Here is a 15406-nt window from a genome sequence, read left to right as displayed (position 1 = left end):
GGCTCTGTGTTTTAGTAGGTTGAGTGTCTGATTCTTGGTTTCAGATTAAGGCATGATCTCAGAATTTGGGATCAAGTCTCATGTCAGACTCTACTCTGGAAAGAATCTGCTGGTCCCTTTCCCTCTGCTTCTCTTCTCTCTCTCTAATGTGAATAAATATAAAATGTTAAAAAATTATTGAAATGTTAATAAAAAATTAGGAAAAGCTGACAGAGGAAATAACTAAAACACTAAAGAAGGAGAGACTATAGGCATACAACTGACACAATCAAAGTGACATAAAAGGCATACATTCACTGACCAGTTAAAAATTCATGGTAACAAATTAATTTAGTGAAGAGGATACGAAGTCTGGCCCATTACTCTTCGAAAGGCTGCCTTGAATTCCTGGTTCCTCAGGCTGTAAATCATTGGATTGAAGAGTGGAGTGAGGATGGTGTAGGACACAGATAGGAGCGTGTCCTGACTTGAAGAGTAGCTGGATTTGAGCCTTAAGTAGATGAAAGAGGCACAACCGTAATGCACAGTAACCACAATGAGGTGGGAGGCACAGGTGGAGAAGGCCTTGTACCTGAGTGAGTGTTGTTTGTTTTCCACACATTTGTGAATTTTCGCTTTTTCTTATTGTTTCTGATTTCTCGTTTAATTCCATTGAAATCAGAAAAAAATTTTGGAATGATTTTGTCCTTCAATTTATTAAGAATTGTTTTGAGACATACCGAATGATCTATCTGGGAGGATTTTCCACATGCACTGGAAAAGAAAGTGTATCCTTGGCAGTGAGGTACAAAGTTCTATACGCAGGCCCCCTGGTCCTATGGTGTTGCTCCATTCTTCTGTTTCCCTGCCAACATTCTGTCTGAAAAGATCCTTTTACGGAGGGTGAGGCACTGAAGTCTCATGTCATTATGTCATTGCTGTCTGTTTCTCACTTCAGATCTGTCAATATTTGTTTTTTCTATTTTGGTGATTTAATGTAGATGAACATTTTTTATAATTGTGATATCTTCCTGTTAAATTGACACTTTTATCATATACAATGACTTTTTACCTTCTAACAGTTTTTTTCATTTTTTTTGGTAGATATATTTTTTATTGGAGTTCAATTTGCCAAGATATAGCATAACACTCAGTGCTTATCCCATCAAGTGCCCCCTTTTTTGATTTGTAGTCAGTTTTGGCTTTGTGGAGAGAACCAGCCCTGTCCTATTGTTGGTTATTAATTTAATGGATTATCTTTTTCCACCTCTTTACCTTTAGTCTATGAGCATCCTAAAAGTTACAGAAAGTGTCATAGAGACAGGATATTGTTGGTTATTCTCTTTATGTTTTTGTTGTTGTTTTTTGTTTTTGTTTTTTCATTCAACCAGTCTGCCTTTTCTATGGGACAAATTATTTCCTAGACATTTAAAGTAACTAGGCAAGGACTTATTCTTGCCCTCCAGTTCATTGTTTTCTGACAGTTTTGTGGTTGGGTTCTTCCTTCTTTTCTTCCTCTCTTGCTGTCTTCCTATGGGTACTAATCTTTATGGAAAACAGGGTCACAACTACACTACTGGGGGGTGGGGAGAGTACATCTGGAATCTAGGAGGGATGGTAGGGCATGTTTCATTACTTCACATACAAAGGCACATTTTGATGGAAACAAACTCACTTAATGAAAGTTGCCAATGCCTAGAGCCTTAGGAAATGTGGTAGCCAAGTTCAAAAGAATGTTCAATAGGTGAAAAAAAAAAAACACACACACAAATAGCAATGACAGTCTTATAATGAATTCCAGAAAAGAGGATTGCTGTAGTTCTGTTTTATTTTCTTGGTTGCTTAATTACATATATCTTTTCACTTTGAACCATTTCCCTCCTCTCTTAATATGGTAGGCTCTATTACATGTGTTCCTTCACAATTCAATCATGAAAGAAGACCATAAAAGATCTTAACGTAGGGCACTCTGTGTCTCCTTTTTAGGAAGATGGATGCAGATACTCATTGTGTGAGGCATATTAGCATCATATTAATTACTACTGTTTGAAAATGTGAAGTTGAAAAGAAAGGCATGTATGGATGTTGATCACCCAAGCATGAAAATTGTGTTGGTCATATTTTGTTGAGGGTACATATACATACACTAAGGGTCTCTCTGCTGTACTCTACTATAAGGACAGAAATCATCAAAATCCTGGCATCTGTCCAGATTCCTTGTGTCAGGGAGCAACTATTCCCCTCTCCTCCAAGGTCTAACTAGCTGGATTAAGAAATGGACATGATGCAGGTTAACAGGAGAAAGTCAGTTAAAATTAGCAGGTGACCATATGGAGAATTCCCATAGACATGGAATTCCAAACACAGTCAAGAAAAATGGGGTATATATGTCTTTCTGATCTAAGGAGAAGGGTGGGGCTCTGGGAGCAGGGGAAGGAATGGACTTCATAGGACAGGAGTAGATGTTTGGTAATTAGATGTTTGCCCTACCGTGTAAATGCCTCACTCAGATGAAATGTATATGCTAATAACCCTTATTTTGGGAAACACCCCCAATTTGGATTCTTCTGTGTGGTGAAGGGAAGATAAAAGTTTGTCTTGAGCTTAGATGCTTGATGTGGCATGGACCTGCTGCGATCCTCTGGGGGAGAGTCTTGCCAAACTGGGTCTAATCTCTGTTTGACCAAGAAGGGCAATTGTCCTAGAGTGCAAGAGTGTGGCAGGCCAGACAACCAGTGTCTGTGTTGGTTGCCCTCAGCAAGTGTCTCTGTGCTTTTGTTGAGGGTGGGTGAAGGAAATGACACCTCTCAGCTCCTTTGTCCCTGGAGAGACAAGTCTGCAAATTCATCTTTTCATACATTTGCTCCAAAAAAGAGTGGACATTCTCTCTCTGTGCACCTTAGGTGATCCTCAGATCACACCATCTGCCCTCTGGTGACCAGCTGCTTTCTCTGCAGGAAGACAGCTGCACACTTGGAGCTCTATCCCAGCTTCACTGAGGGATCTATGGAGTTCTATCCCAGCCATGCTGAGGAATCCTAAACTCCAGTCTTTGAGAGCCACTAGTTGCAAAACTCTTGAATTGAGCCTCCTGCTGTGCTCCTTCCTGAGACATTAACCAATCCTGCTCTTTCCACAGCCTCAGGGGAACCTGATGAGAGGAGGAGGTGCAGACACAGTTCTGGGCTGTGACCTGGTTTGCTTTTGGTGGGTTTCCCTCCTTCTACAGGCTTCCCAGCCTTTAGCTTCGTCTTTCTCCTTAGAATCATTGTTTTAGGCTCTATAACTTTTTTTTTCATCCTTCCTGTGTATTCCCTTCTCCTGTTTGCTTCTTGATGAGTACGTCTGTGTTTATTGTTTTGGTGGGTTTCAGGAAAGAATATATGTGTTGAGACCCAAAAGGTTTATTTAGCATTTACAAATCTATTACAAAATAGATTCCACAACAAAATGTATAAGTCAGTATTGCTAGAAGTATAACAGTGAAGTATTTGAAATCAGCACAATGAACCCATGACTACTTGTACATAAAACAAATCATGAACTCCCATACTAAAATGGCTTAAACACAGAATTTAAATAACATCCATTGTATGATATGATTTTATCCAACTAAAAGTATTTCATAGGGGAAACATTTGTAAAAAGGACAAAATGCAATGGATTCTAATGGTTAAGAATGAAAATGATATAAAAATATTTGATCCAAAAACCTGAAAAATGAGAGAAAAAGGAGGAATACAGGTAATAATTTTTAAATATAAGAACATTATTGATGATTATACCCTTATTTTTCTAAGATATATTTATTTGAGGGAAAGTGAACCAGAGAGAGAGCATAAGCAAGGGGAGAAGCAGAGGGAGAGGGAAAAGCAGACACTCCACTGAGCAGGGAGCCTGATGAGGGGCTTGATCCCAGAGCCCTGAGATCAAGACCTGAGCCTGAGACAGGTGCTTACCCTACTGAGCAAAAAAGACGTCCTTGAGGATTACACACTTTAATTTGAAAATCTAAATAAACTTAACAGAGAGAAGTAGTCTCACTTTGCCTTCAAAGAGAATACTGATGGGCTCTAGCATGTGCAGAGGGCCTAAGCAAGAAGATGAGGTGTCTGAAATTCAGGTGATGTAGATCTGGGGAAAGGTCTTAGTTGTCCTAACCACCTCAAACACCTGTGAGCCAAGATTAGAAAGAGTGGAGGATATGAGAGACAGAGAGGGTGATAATCATAGAATGACGAGCATGTGCCACAGCAAAGGGAAAGCAGCAGGCACCAGGTCAGTGAAGGAGGGGTCCATGAGGGGTACTGAGGAAGGACCTTCTGTACAGGGGACATGTGGGGCAAGATGATCACCAGAGTTAGTCTCTCGTAAAGTACCTGCCTGATGACCACATTGAACTGGGTCCTTCCCTCTTCTGAATACATTCCATGTGGAAGGGCATGGAGACCTTTCCTCCAGCCTTTCTCCAGGGACTGGATGGTGGGTTATTTTCCCCACTCACTCAGGTAGCATATCTGTAAGTTCCATAACAAGTAGTTTAAGGGGTAGTTAGAGAAGGCACCTAGATGGATCATTTTCAGAGATTTGGAAGAATTAAAAGGTCCTTATGAAGATGCACAAAGCCTTGATTACCATGAGCTACACTCTGTGCAGTTGTACATTTTACACGTATTTTCTTTCAAGTTATTCATTAAATACAAACAAAATCTCTGTGACATAAAAAAGGAAAATTATACTATCTTTATGTAACATATTTTAAAATTTAGATTAAGGGAACCATAACTTTCTGAAAGTCATGACTTAACAAGGGTCAGGCTGAAACCTTCTGATTCCTTAGTGCAGTATGACTTCCATGTCATCCCTCACATCTAAGTCACCTTCAGACTCAAGCATGTCCTTTTAAGCTGGTCAAAACTTTAAAGAAAGAGCACAATCACAGCTTGGGGCAAATGAGCGAAAGAATGAGCAGGAGATACAGGTTTTTAAGAGCCTTTTGAGAACCCCAAGTCAAGAGGAGGAAAGGAGGAAGAGGAGAGCTGCAGATGCATTCTATCCCCCTTTCATCCTTACACCAGCATTGTTTTTTCCTGTTGCCTGCTTTACCTAAGAGAACATTTAGACCCTGAAACATCACACAAGTGGTCCAAGGCCACACGTTATACTGACATTTATTCACAGACTATCATGACGTGAACACTTAGTGACACATTCCACTCAAACGTATGGGGACTATTGAAAACTGTCCAACTATAAAGTCTTAAGAGCAACCGCAGTCCTCCCAATCACTTTCCGAATGGCCAGCTGTACATCTTTGTTCCTAAGGCTGTATACCATAGGGTTCAACAGTGGGGTGACGATGGTGTAGGTCACTGTCACCAGCCTGTCTTTACCTGATGAGGATTTGGCTGAGGGCCGCAGGTAGACGGAGGAGGCACAGCCATAGTGAATGATGACCACAATAAGATGGGAGGCACAGGTGGAGAAGGCTTTTCGTTTGCCATCAGCAGATGGGATCTTCAGGATGGTGCGGACAATAAAGCCATAGGAGATGCAGATGAAGATCAAGGGCACAAGAAGCACCAGGACACCACAGATGAAGATGACCAGCTCGTTGATGTAGGTTTCAGCACAGGCAAGTCGGATGACTGGGGAGATGTCACAGAAGTAGTGGTTGACCCTGTTGGAGCCACAGAAAGGGAGGCTGAAGACCAACGTTGTACCCACCAGAGATACCAGGAAGCCACTGACAATACAAGTTGCTGCCAGCTGTGCACACACCCTCCAGCTCATGAGAACAGGGTAGCGCAAAGGCTGGCAGATGGCAGTGCAGCGGTCATAACCCATAACTCCCAGAAGCAGGCAGTTCGTGATCCCGAAGCCAAGGAAGAAGAACATCTGTGCGGCACAGCTGATGAAGGAGAGTGTCCTGAGGACAGAGAGCAGGTTAATAAGCATCTTGGGCAGGATAACAATTGTGTAGAAGACTTCCGAGGTGGACAGGACACAGAGAAAGAAGTACATGGGCGTGTGGAGGCTGCGTTCCAGGCGGATGACGGAGATGATGGTGAAGTTTCCACTCAGGATGATCAAGTAGAGGCCGAGAAAGAGCACAAAGAGCACAGGCTGCAATTCGCCAAAGCTGGAGAAACCGAGCAGCAGGAACTCAGTGACCCGGGAAGAATTGGCCATGGAGGGTGGACTCTTAGGGACAAAGCCAGTGTGAGCACGTCCAGAGATCTTGGGATGGAGGGAACAGAGAGACTTTCCTTCCTAACGTAGCTGCGCTGTTGGCTGGTGTGAGTGAGAACAGGTGGCAGGAAAGAGAAAGAAAAGGATCACAAGTTGACCAAAAATTAGCTTGAATTAAATGGCACCCATGGTGCCATTTTTTCTGCAATGATCGTAGCAGTGAGTTTGGGGTAAGCGTTCACACCAAGGGATTGGTATTTGCTCACATAAAGCCTATCTTCTAGCCCCCACTCCATTCCTCCAGGTTTACTCAGTCTCCACTTAATTCTTAGGTAATCTAATATTTTTAGAAAACTTTATCTTAACTAGGATTTCCTGTGGTCATAGTTTTATCCCTATTGCTAACACATATATTCCATATGCAACAGCACCAATGTCTGAGGATTCTCCTCCTGCCCTCTTTTGACACATTCCTCATGTAGGGAAACAGCCTTGATCTGTCTTGGTGTCTCTGCTGTCATCAGAAGGGTGCAGCTCCTTATCATTCCTAACCCTTTACCCCATTCCCATGCCCTCACTCCTGTATTATCTACCAAGTTGAGGCAATCTTCCTCTGTGTCTCACACTTTTCCCAAATGTACCCTTCTGCTCATAACTAACGGTGTATTCCTTCACATGTGCTTTAGCATGGAGAACCTTTGAACAATTGTGTCATTGTTATCCTACCTTCTAAATCTGGGAATCGTCAGTGCCTTATGCTGTGGTTGTTGTTTCTTTCTAATTGTAATGGGACCTTCTGCAGATTCTCAGTTAAAGAAACAAGAGCGCATTGAGTCCCCCCTATAACTTCTGAACAGTCACTCTCTCTTGGGTTCCTTAGAATCTCATTGGTCACTAGCCTTAGGCGTTTGTCATCAACTTCACAACTTCTCAATCACCAGACATACAGCAGCGTCTCATCGACACCATGTGCCTGAAAGCTTGCTGAAAAAATAAGTGACCTATAATCCCAGGGTATCTTCTAAATTATTTTTGACCACCCCAGAGGTTTGAGTCCAGAAGTTGTCGAATCTTGTTCCCTTAATATTCATGTACCATGTAATTTTAGCCCTCTGCTTCAACATTTTGGGATAAAACAATCTCTCTAATTTCATTCTCTACATGCAGACACAAAAGATCCCTTAATAATTTCTGCTTTTCTGGGGCACCTGAGTGGTGCAGGTGGTTAAGTGTCCAGTCAGGTCATGATCCCAGGGACCTTGATGGAGCCCTGTGTCAGGCTCCTGCTCAGCAGGGCAGCCGGTTTCTCCCTCTCCCTCTGCCCCTCCCTCATTTGTGATCTCTGTCTATCACTCACTCTCTCCTAAATAAATAAAGTCTTTTTTAAAAAGAATTTTTGCTTTCTGACTATCACATGGTTTCCTCCATTGTATCAACTAGCCAAACTTTGCATTTCAATTGAAATAGCACTCTGTGAGTCTAAAAGACTTTTGCAAATAACATCACTTCTTCTATCAGTGCTTACTCTTTTGCTTAGACTAAGGTAAAGCCCAATTTGAAATGGGACCAAAATCAAGAGCTTTCAGTCCTATTCTGGCCTGAAGTACCCGTCTCTAAAAAACTTTATATGTAAGGAATACACACCATGCATTGGACTGGAGCAAAGTCCTCACCAGTGCTCCTCCAGAGATGTCATCTCCACCTTTCCAGTGTCCTGGTCTCTGTCCTTTGAGTTTGTTCTTTCATAGGACCTTCCCTGGGAAGAGCAGTGACCTGTTATGTGGAGAGGGTTGGGGATTGGGAAGGTAAGAAAGGCCCTTTTTCTTGGTGACCCTTCTGTGACCCTCCCCCATAGCACTCACAAGACATCACCTACTTTCTTTCTGTTATCTATCTGTCTGTCTATCTATCTATCTATCTATCTATCTATCTATCTATTGAAGAGAGGAACAACAGATAAATAGAGCAAAAGAGAATCCTAAGCAGACTCCCTGCTGAGTATGGAGGCTGACACAAGATTCCATTCCATGACCCTGAAGTGGGGTGCTTAACAAGTGTCAGATGCTTAACTGACAGCAACACCAGGCACCCTTCATTTTCCTTTCTAAACCTAATTCTGTACTCTCCTATGAAGCAATGGAGCTGATTCTGTGTCCTTGCCTTCTTGGTGACCTCCATCTCTACCCCACAGTTTCCACCATCCAGTTGTCCTTTCGGACCCATCAAATTTCCCACTTCTGATCATAGTGGGATAAGTAGATCACGGACTCATGAGAAAACATGACAACGTAAATTTTGACATACAAGAAATGCTTGGATGGTCATTATTCTTCTCAATTTGGAAATCAAATTCCCTAAATCAAAAGAAAAATTTTATAATCCTTCAAATCATAGAGCTTGTGTGCAGTGACATGCAGTCCTCTTTATTTTCAGACACTTCTGCAACGCTTCTATGCAGTTTTCTAGGTGAGATTTGCCAAAATAGTCTTGACATAAAGAAAGAAGAACCAGAGTTCTCCTTTCAACTTTTATTAACTCAGTTTCCTTACATAAGGAAACTGTCTACATGACTCCACAGAAAACTATCACCTGTGCCTCTTCTCCGTGGACAGTTTAGCTAATGTCTCATTGAGCATCATCAAGGGTGTTTTTCTATCCTGCCCTGGCATGACCTCAGTGCCTTGTTGGTAACCGAGATCCCCTCCTCCATAGGGAGCTAATTACCATATTGTGCCCAGTACTTGTCCATAATTTCCCCAATTAGCAAGTAGAGCTATGGTAACACACTCAGAGAATTTGTTGGCCAAAGAGAAGACCGTTTCTCATACACCATGGGGATTAGTCAGTTTTCCCTTCAACATTCTCTGGGGAATCATTGAACGCTGGAAGTTTTCTGGGTGCCATTTGTTAATACAAACATCAATGGAAGAGCCTCCTTAGAGCTTCCCTGCCTAATGACTCTAAATTTTCATCCTCAGGTTGGAAGAAAATGTGAATTTTGCATTCTCATTTCTGACATCTGTAAGAGAGGAAGCAAGTAGAAATAAAGGACAGAATATTAGAACGGCAGAGGCAGCATAAGTGTTTCAGACTCATGGGAAACATACTTGATCCTAGAATAGAATGTGAGCATGATTAGTACTTGTTCAATACATATTTTTAAATATTTTTAATAGTAAACATATAATTAATAAATTAAAGTTAAATAAAAATGAGGTTATGGAGAAAAATGAGGAGATGCACTAGTATGGGTAGGTTTTAGCTGAGTCATCTCCTTCGGTAGAAGGTCCTCCTGCTTTCAGATTGCATATCTATTTCCTCTCCCAGTGAGTGGAGACACTAGGGCCAAAAATAGGGCAAATGCTAGACACTGATGGAAATGATTCAAAAGATTAAAAGGAGAGAGAAGGGAAATCATACCCAGCATTCACAAACCAAACGAGCAAGGGAAGGATTTTGATATTTGACATTTTAACATTCAGACCTAAAGGGGTATTTGTGGGGCTTCATCAGTTAAGCTTCCAACTTATAGTTTTGGCTAAGGTCATGATTTTATGGTCATGATTTCATGTGTCATGTGATCGAGACCTTAACTGGGCTGTGCACTCAGTGGGAGTCTTGGCTTGAAGTCTCTCCCTCAACCCCGCCCTTATAGGCATGGGAGTGTATGTGTGAGGGTGCATGCTCTCTCTAGAATAAATAATTTTTAAAATCTTTAAAAAAAGGATACAGACCAGGAGTTTTAAATGAACAACAAAAGACAGTAAGAAAAAATCATTTTAATGCTAATGACTATAATTCACAGTGAAATTATAATTAATATGAATTTACGTCCCCTCAAATGACAGAGGTGCAACCTTCATAAGACAGAAAGTATAAAATGTTTGCAAGGAGACACACTAATTATTAATAACTTTCATAAACCCCTCTGCTCAAACTGCTCAGGAAGAAAAATATAGCTAAGAATACAAAAAGCCTAAGGCTCATACTAGCGAAGCATATCTGGTGAGCATTTATTGGAATTCTGTTCTAATGAAAGAGTACACATGTTCTTTTCAAGGCACATGAAGTATGTATGAATATTGGCTGTGTATCAGGTCACAATAAAAACTGGAACCAAGGTCACAGAGTGGTTAAGAATGCAAACAATCATCCTTAATCCCAGCACAATAAGCTATCAATGAGGACCAAAGTAAAGAGAATTTTAAAATCTATTAAATAATTGTTGTGTCAAAAGGGAAATATAAAGCAAAATGCACTAAGTTTCACTAGATAATATCAAATACAATATGTGTAGCAAAAATATTTGGGTTAAGTTTAAAGCAGAGATGAGAGGATATTTCCTATATATAAGTAATATATATATATCTCTTAAATATATATATATATATATACTTAAAAAATTAGTTTGTAGAAAGCATCAGTATGTAAAATAGAACAGCAAACTAAAGGAAAATTCATAAGAAAAGTAACACAATATACAGATAAAAACAAAAAATGCAAAAAATAATAGTACAAAAATACAAATAAAATTAAAAACATGATGGGGGAAAAACTAGAATGCATCCATTCATTCACACATACATTAAGCTCTTTGACAACAACAGACAAAACAAACTACCACAATATGAAACAGAAAAAAAAATTTAAAGCACAAATGTACATAGCATATGATGCCATAGGAAAGAAACGTTTCTAAGAAATATTCAAATGTCAAATATATCGTACATATTTTACAAAGAATTTTGAAAGTCTAGATGAATTCAATAATCTTGTAGAACACTAAATTCGTATTTGATCCACTAAAAATAAAATAGTTATAGAAGTCAATTTTCTTAGAAGAAAGAGAGGACATTACCGCAGGGCATGCCTCAGAAAAGATACTGTGCCTGGATTATTTTACAGAATTTCAACATTTCTACAAACATGAGATGATGCAACCCAACGTATAGTAGCAATTCAATAAATAATTCTTTAAGTAAAAGAGAAAACCTCTTTCAAACTTCAACTCACATAATACAAAAAACACTTGTGGCTATGTCAATAAAATATAAAAACTTTGAATATTTAGAAAAAATAAGTCACTGAGGGAAAACATTAGAGACTGAGCTTAAAGATAATGACAGATTCTCTGAGTAGTAACAAACAACATATGACTGTATAACATGAAATATTTATTCCTAGAGAAGTGCAGTTAAAGATTTTAGAAAACAAACAACTGGGAAATTTCTCAAAAGCATCAGAATGTTGTAGCGGCTGGGTGTTACAGTAGGTTGAGTGTCTGATTCTTGGTTTCAGATTAAGGCATGATCTCAGGATTTGGGATCAAGTCTCACCTCAGACTGTACTCTGGAAGGAATCTGCTAGTCCCTATCCCTCTGCTTCTCTTCTCCTCTAAGATGAATAAATATAAAATGTTAAAAAATTATTGAAATGTTAATACAAACTTAGGAAAAGCTGCTAGAGGAAATAATTAAAACACTAAAGTAGGAGAGACTATAGGCATACAATTGACACAATCAAAGTGACATAAAAGGCATACATTCACTGACCAGTTAAAAATTCATGGTAACAAATTAATTTAGTGAAGAGGATACGAAGTCTGGCCCATTACTCTTCGAAAGGCTGCCTTGAATTCCTGGTTCCTCAGGCTGTAAATCATTGGATTGAAGAGTGGAGTGAGGATGGTGTAGGACACAGATATGAGCGTGTCCTGACTTGAAGAGTAGCTGGATTTGGGCCTTAAGTAGATGAAAGAGGCACAACCGTAATGCACAGTAACCACAGTGAGGTGGGAGGCACAGGTGGAGAAGGCCTTGTACCTGCCAGTGGAGGATGGGATCTTCAAAATGGCAGAAATGATGCGGATGTAGGAGACCAGGATAAGGAGGAGGGGGACAACCAACACACACACACCAATCATGAATAAGACCAACTGACTGAGGCGCGAGTGATGGGACGCCACCTTGAGGACAGGAGAGATGTCGCAGAAGTAGTGATGCAGCTGGTTGGAGGAGCTGAAGGGCAGGTGAAACACCAGGGAGGTGACCACCTGGGCGATAGTCAAGCCACAGGCACAGGCAGCGGCCACGAGTCCCACACACACCCGGGGTCCCATGAGCTCTGTGTAGCGCAGAGGGTTACAGATGGCCACGTAGCGGTCATACCCCATGGCTGCCAGCAGGAAGGAGTGAGAGCAGCCAAGGAAGAGGAAGGTGAACATCTGGATGGCACAGCCCATGAAGGAGATGGTCTTCTTCTGGGCCAGCAGGTCCACCAGCATCTTGGGGACGATGACAAAGGTGTAGCAGGTCTCGGAGCAGGAGAGGACGGCCAGGAAGAAGTACATGGGGGTGTGCAGGGCTCTGTCCAGCACGATGGTGGAAATGATGATGGCATTGGTGCCCAGAGTGAACAGGTAGAGGGTCAGGAAGGCGACGAAGAGCAGCCGCTGCAGCCCGGCCAGAGAAGAGAAGCCAAGGAAGATGAACTCCCTCACCAGGGTCTCGTTGCACCGCTCCATGCAGAGCACCCCCAGAGAGGAGACCCCAGGACAGAGACCGGGATACAGGAAGGGGAGCAGGAATGGGCGGAACAATCACACAGGGTCTGCAGGCAGCCCAGGCCTTCATGCCTCCCCAGAAAGGTCTGTGAAGAAAAGACCTAAGGCTCCTTAGACAACACAGGACCTGACAGGTCAATGGGGAGGCTTCCCCGAAGGCCACGACCATGGTCTCTAGCCAAGGATTACGCATCTGTCTCACTGGTTTCACTCACATCTCACTGAGGGATTCCTGTGTTGTCTTGCTCACTACAAGCCTAAGGAAACTAGCTCTGCAAAATGGAAAAAAATAGGTGCAATTCCAGCCGTCTGCACTGGGTCAGAATGTGCAATGAAGAATGAGTGGTGTTCGGAAACCACATGGGACCTCGGTGTAGCCAACTGTAAAATAGGAAGGGAGAAGAAAAGTTAGGTTTAGGTGACCTCCAGCAAACGTGGGAAGGACATCATGACCATGTAAGTTCTTCATGTCAACAACCTATGGCAATACCCCAAAATCCAAGGAAGCAACACCATTAGTGTCATGCCTGAGAGACTGACTATGAGGAAGGAGGGACCCTCCTGGAGGCTCCACACTGGCAGCCTTGCCAAAGAGTGGAAGGCCAGAAAACACCAGTTTAAGGACGAATGCCCCAGTTCCACAAAGAAGAAGCACCAGGGAGGTAGAAAGAGACTCATTACCTTGGTGGCATTTGCAGCTCATCTCCCTTTTCTGATTGTGCCTCTGAAAAACTCCAAGAACGGAGTTTTACAAAAATGGCTCAGAGCTCATCAAAGAGCATTTGAAAGACTGGGGGACAATTGGTCCGTTTTCCAGGTACAGGTACTCGGAGGATCCTCAGACTTGATGTCTCTTCAATATTGTTATACCAACAAGATGATTATGTCAACAGTGTAAGATTCCCTTTGCACATTCTGCTCCTAAACACGGTCTACAAGTTGTTAGAAAGCAGGGTTTCCAGAGTCACTCTTAGGACTCACATCAGATAATTTTGCATAGATGTAACTCCCAATTGTGCAAGCCTACGAAGTAACGACAGTGTTTTCTATGCAAAGTCACTTAGCCTTTATTTATTGGCTGCATCCAGTCTTTATTTACACACTTTTCTGATGTATGTGTTCAATAAATGGTGCTGGGACAATTGGACATCCACATGCAGAAGAATGAAACTAGACCACTCTCTTTCACCAGACACAAAGATAAACTCAAAATGGATGAAAGATCTAAATGTGAGACAAGATTCCATCAAAATCCTAGAGGACAGAACACAGGCAACACCCTTTTTGAACTTGGCCACAGTAACTTCTTGCAAAATACATCCACGAAGGCAAAAGAAACAAAAGCAAAAATGAACTATTGGGACTTCATCAAGATAAGAAGCTTTTGCACAGCAAAGGAAAGGTCAAAAAAACTAAAAGACAACCTACAGAATGGGAGAAGATATTTGCAAATGAAGTATCAGATAAAGGGCTAGTTTCCAAGATCTATAAAGAACCTATTAAACTCAACAGCAAAGAAACCAACAATCCAGTCATGAAATGGGCAAAAGACATGAACAGAAATCTCACAGAGGAAGACAAAGACATGGCCAACAAGCACATGAGAAAGTGCTCTGCATCACTTGCCATTAGGGAAATACAAAACAAAACCACAATGAGATCCCACCTCACACCAGTGAGAATGGGGAAAATTAACAAGGCAGGAAACAACAAATGTTGGAGAGGATGCGGAGAAAGGGGAACCCTCTTGCACTGTTGGTGGGAATGTGAACTGGTGCAGCCACTCTGGAAAACTGTGTGGAGGTTCCTCAAAGAGTTAAAAATAAACCTGCCCTACGACCCAGCAATTGCACTGTTGGGCATTTACCCCAAAGATGCAATGAAACGTTGGGACACCTGCACCCCGATGTTTCTAGCAGCAATGTCCACAACAGCCAAACTGTGGAAGGACCCTCGGTGTCCATCAAAAGATGAAAGGATAAAGCAGATGTGGTTTATGTATACAATGGAATATTCCTCAGCCATTAAAAATGACAAATACCCACCATTTGCTTCAATATGGATGGAACTGGAGGGTATTATGCTGAGTGAAATAAGTCAATCGGAGAAGGACAAACATTGTATGTTCTCATTCATTTGGGGAATATAAATAATAGTGAAAGGGAATATAAGGGAAGGGAGAAGAAATGTGTGGGAAATATCAGAAAGGGAGACAGAACATAAAGACTCCTAACTTTGGGAAACGAACTAGGGGTGATGGAAGAAGAGGAGGGTGGGGGGTTGGGCTGAATGGGTGACGGGCACTGAGGGGGGCACTTGACGGGATGAGCACTGGTGTTATTCTGTATGTTGGCAAATTGAACACCAATAAAAAATAAATTTATTATAAAAAATAAAAATAAATAAATAAATACATACACTTACATCATCTAGTGAGGAATCATTTGTACCATCTACCAGAATTTTCCATCTTTACATTCTTCTAGCCAATAGCAAATTTAGATTCTGGATATACATTAAATATTCGGAACTTTATTTTTTTTTCTTTTAAAGATTTGTGTGTGTGCGTGAGAGAGAGAGAGAGAGGGAGAGACAGAGAGAGCTCACAAGTGGTAGATGCACAGGAAGGGAGAGAGATATTACCCGGATTCTGTGATAAGCATGGGGTCTCAG

At 41.5% G+C, this 15406-nt stretch overlaps 2 protein-coding genes across 2 annotated transcripts; both read right to left on the bottom strand.

Moving 5' to 3' along the window:
- Positions 1-5229: 5229 nt before the first annotated feature.
- Positions 5230-6171, bottom strand: LOC121471511 (olfactory receptor 10R2-like). Its single transcript, XM_041722326.1, has one exon. The coding sequence runs from the start codon at positions 6169-6171 to the stop codon at positions 5230-5232; it is 942 nt and encodes a 313-aa protein (XP_041578260.1).
- A 5581-nt stretch (positions 6172-11752) lies between these two features.
- LOC121501363 (olfactory receptor 10K1) lies at positions 11753-12694 on the bottom strand. Its single transcript, XM_041773337.1, has one exon. The coding sequence runs from the start codon at positions 12692-12694 to the stop codon at positions 11753-11755; it is 942 nt and encodes a 313-aa protein (XP_041629271.1).
- Positions 12695-15406: the final 2712 nt, after the last annotated feature.

Source organism: Vulpes lagopus, chromosome 11 (assembly GCF_018345385.1).
Source record: "Vulpes lagopus strain Blue_001 chromosome 11, ASM1834538v1, whole genome shotgun sequence".
NCBI lineage: Eukaryota > Metazoa > Chordata > Mammalia > Carnivora > Canidae > Vulpes > Vulpes lagopus.
The sequence above is the reverse complement of the archived record's forward strand: the minus strand, read 5'-3'. Positions and strand labels throughout refer to the sequence as shown.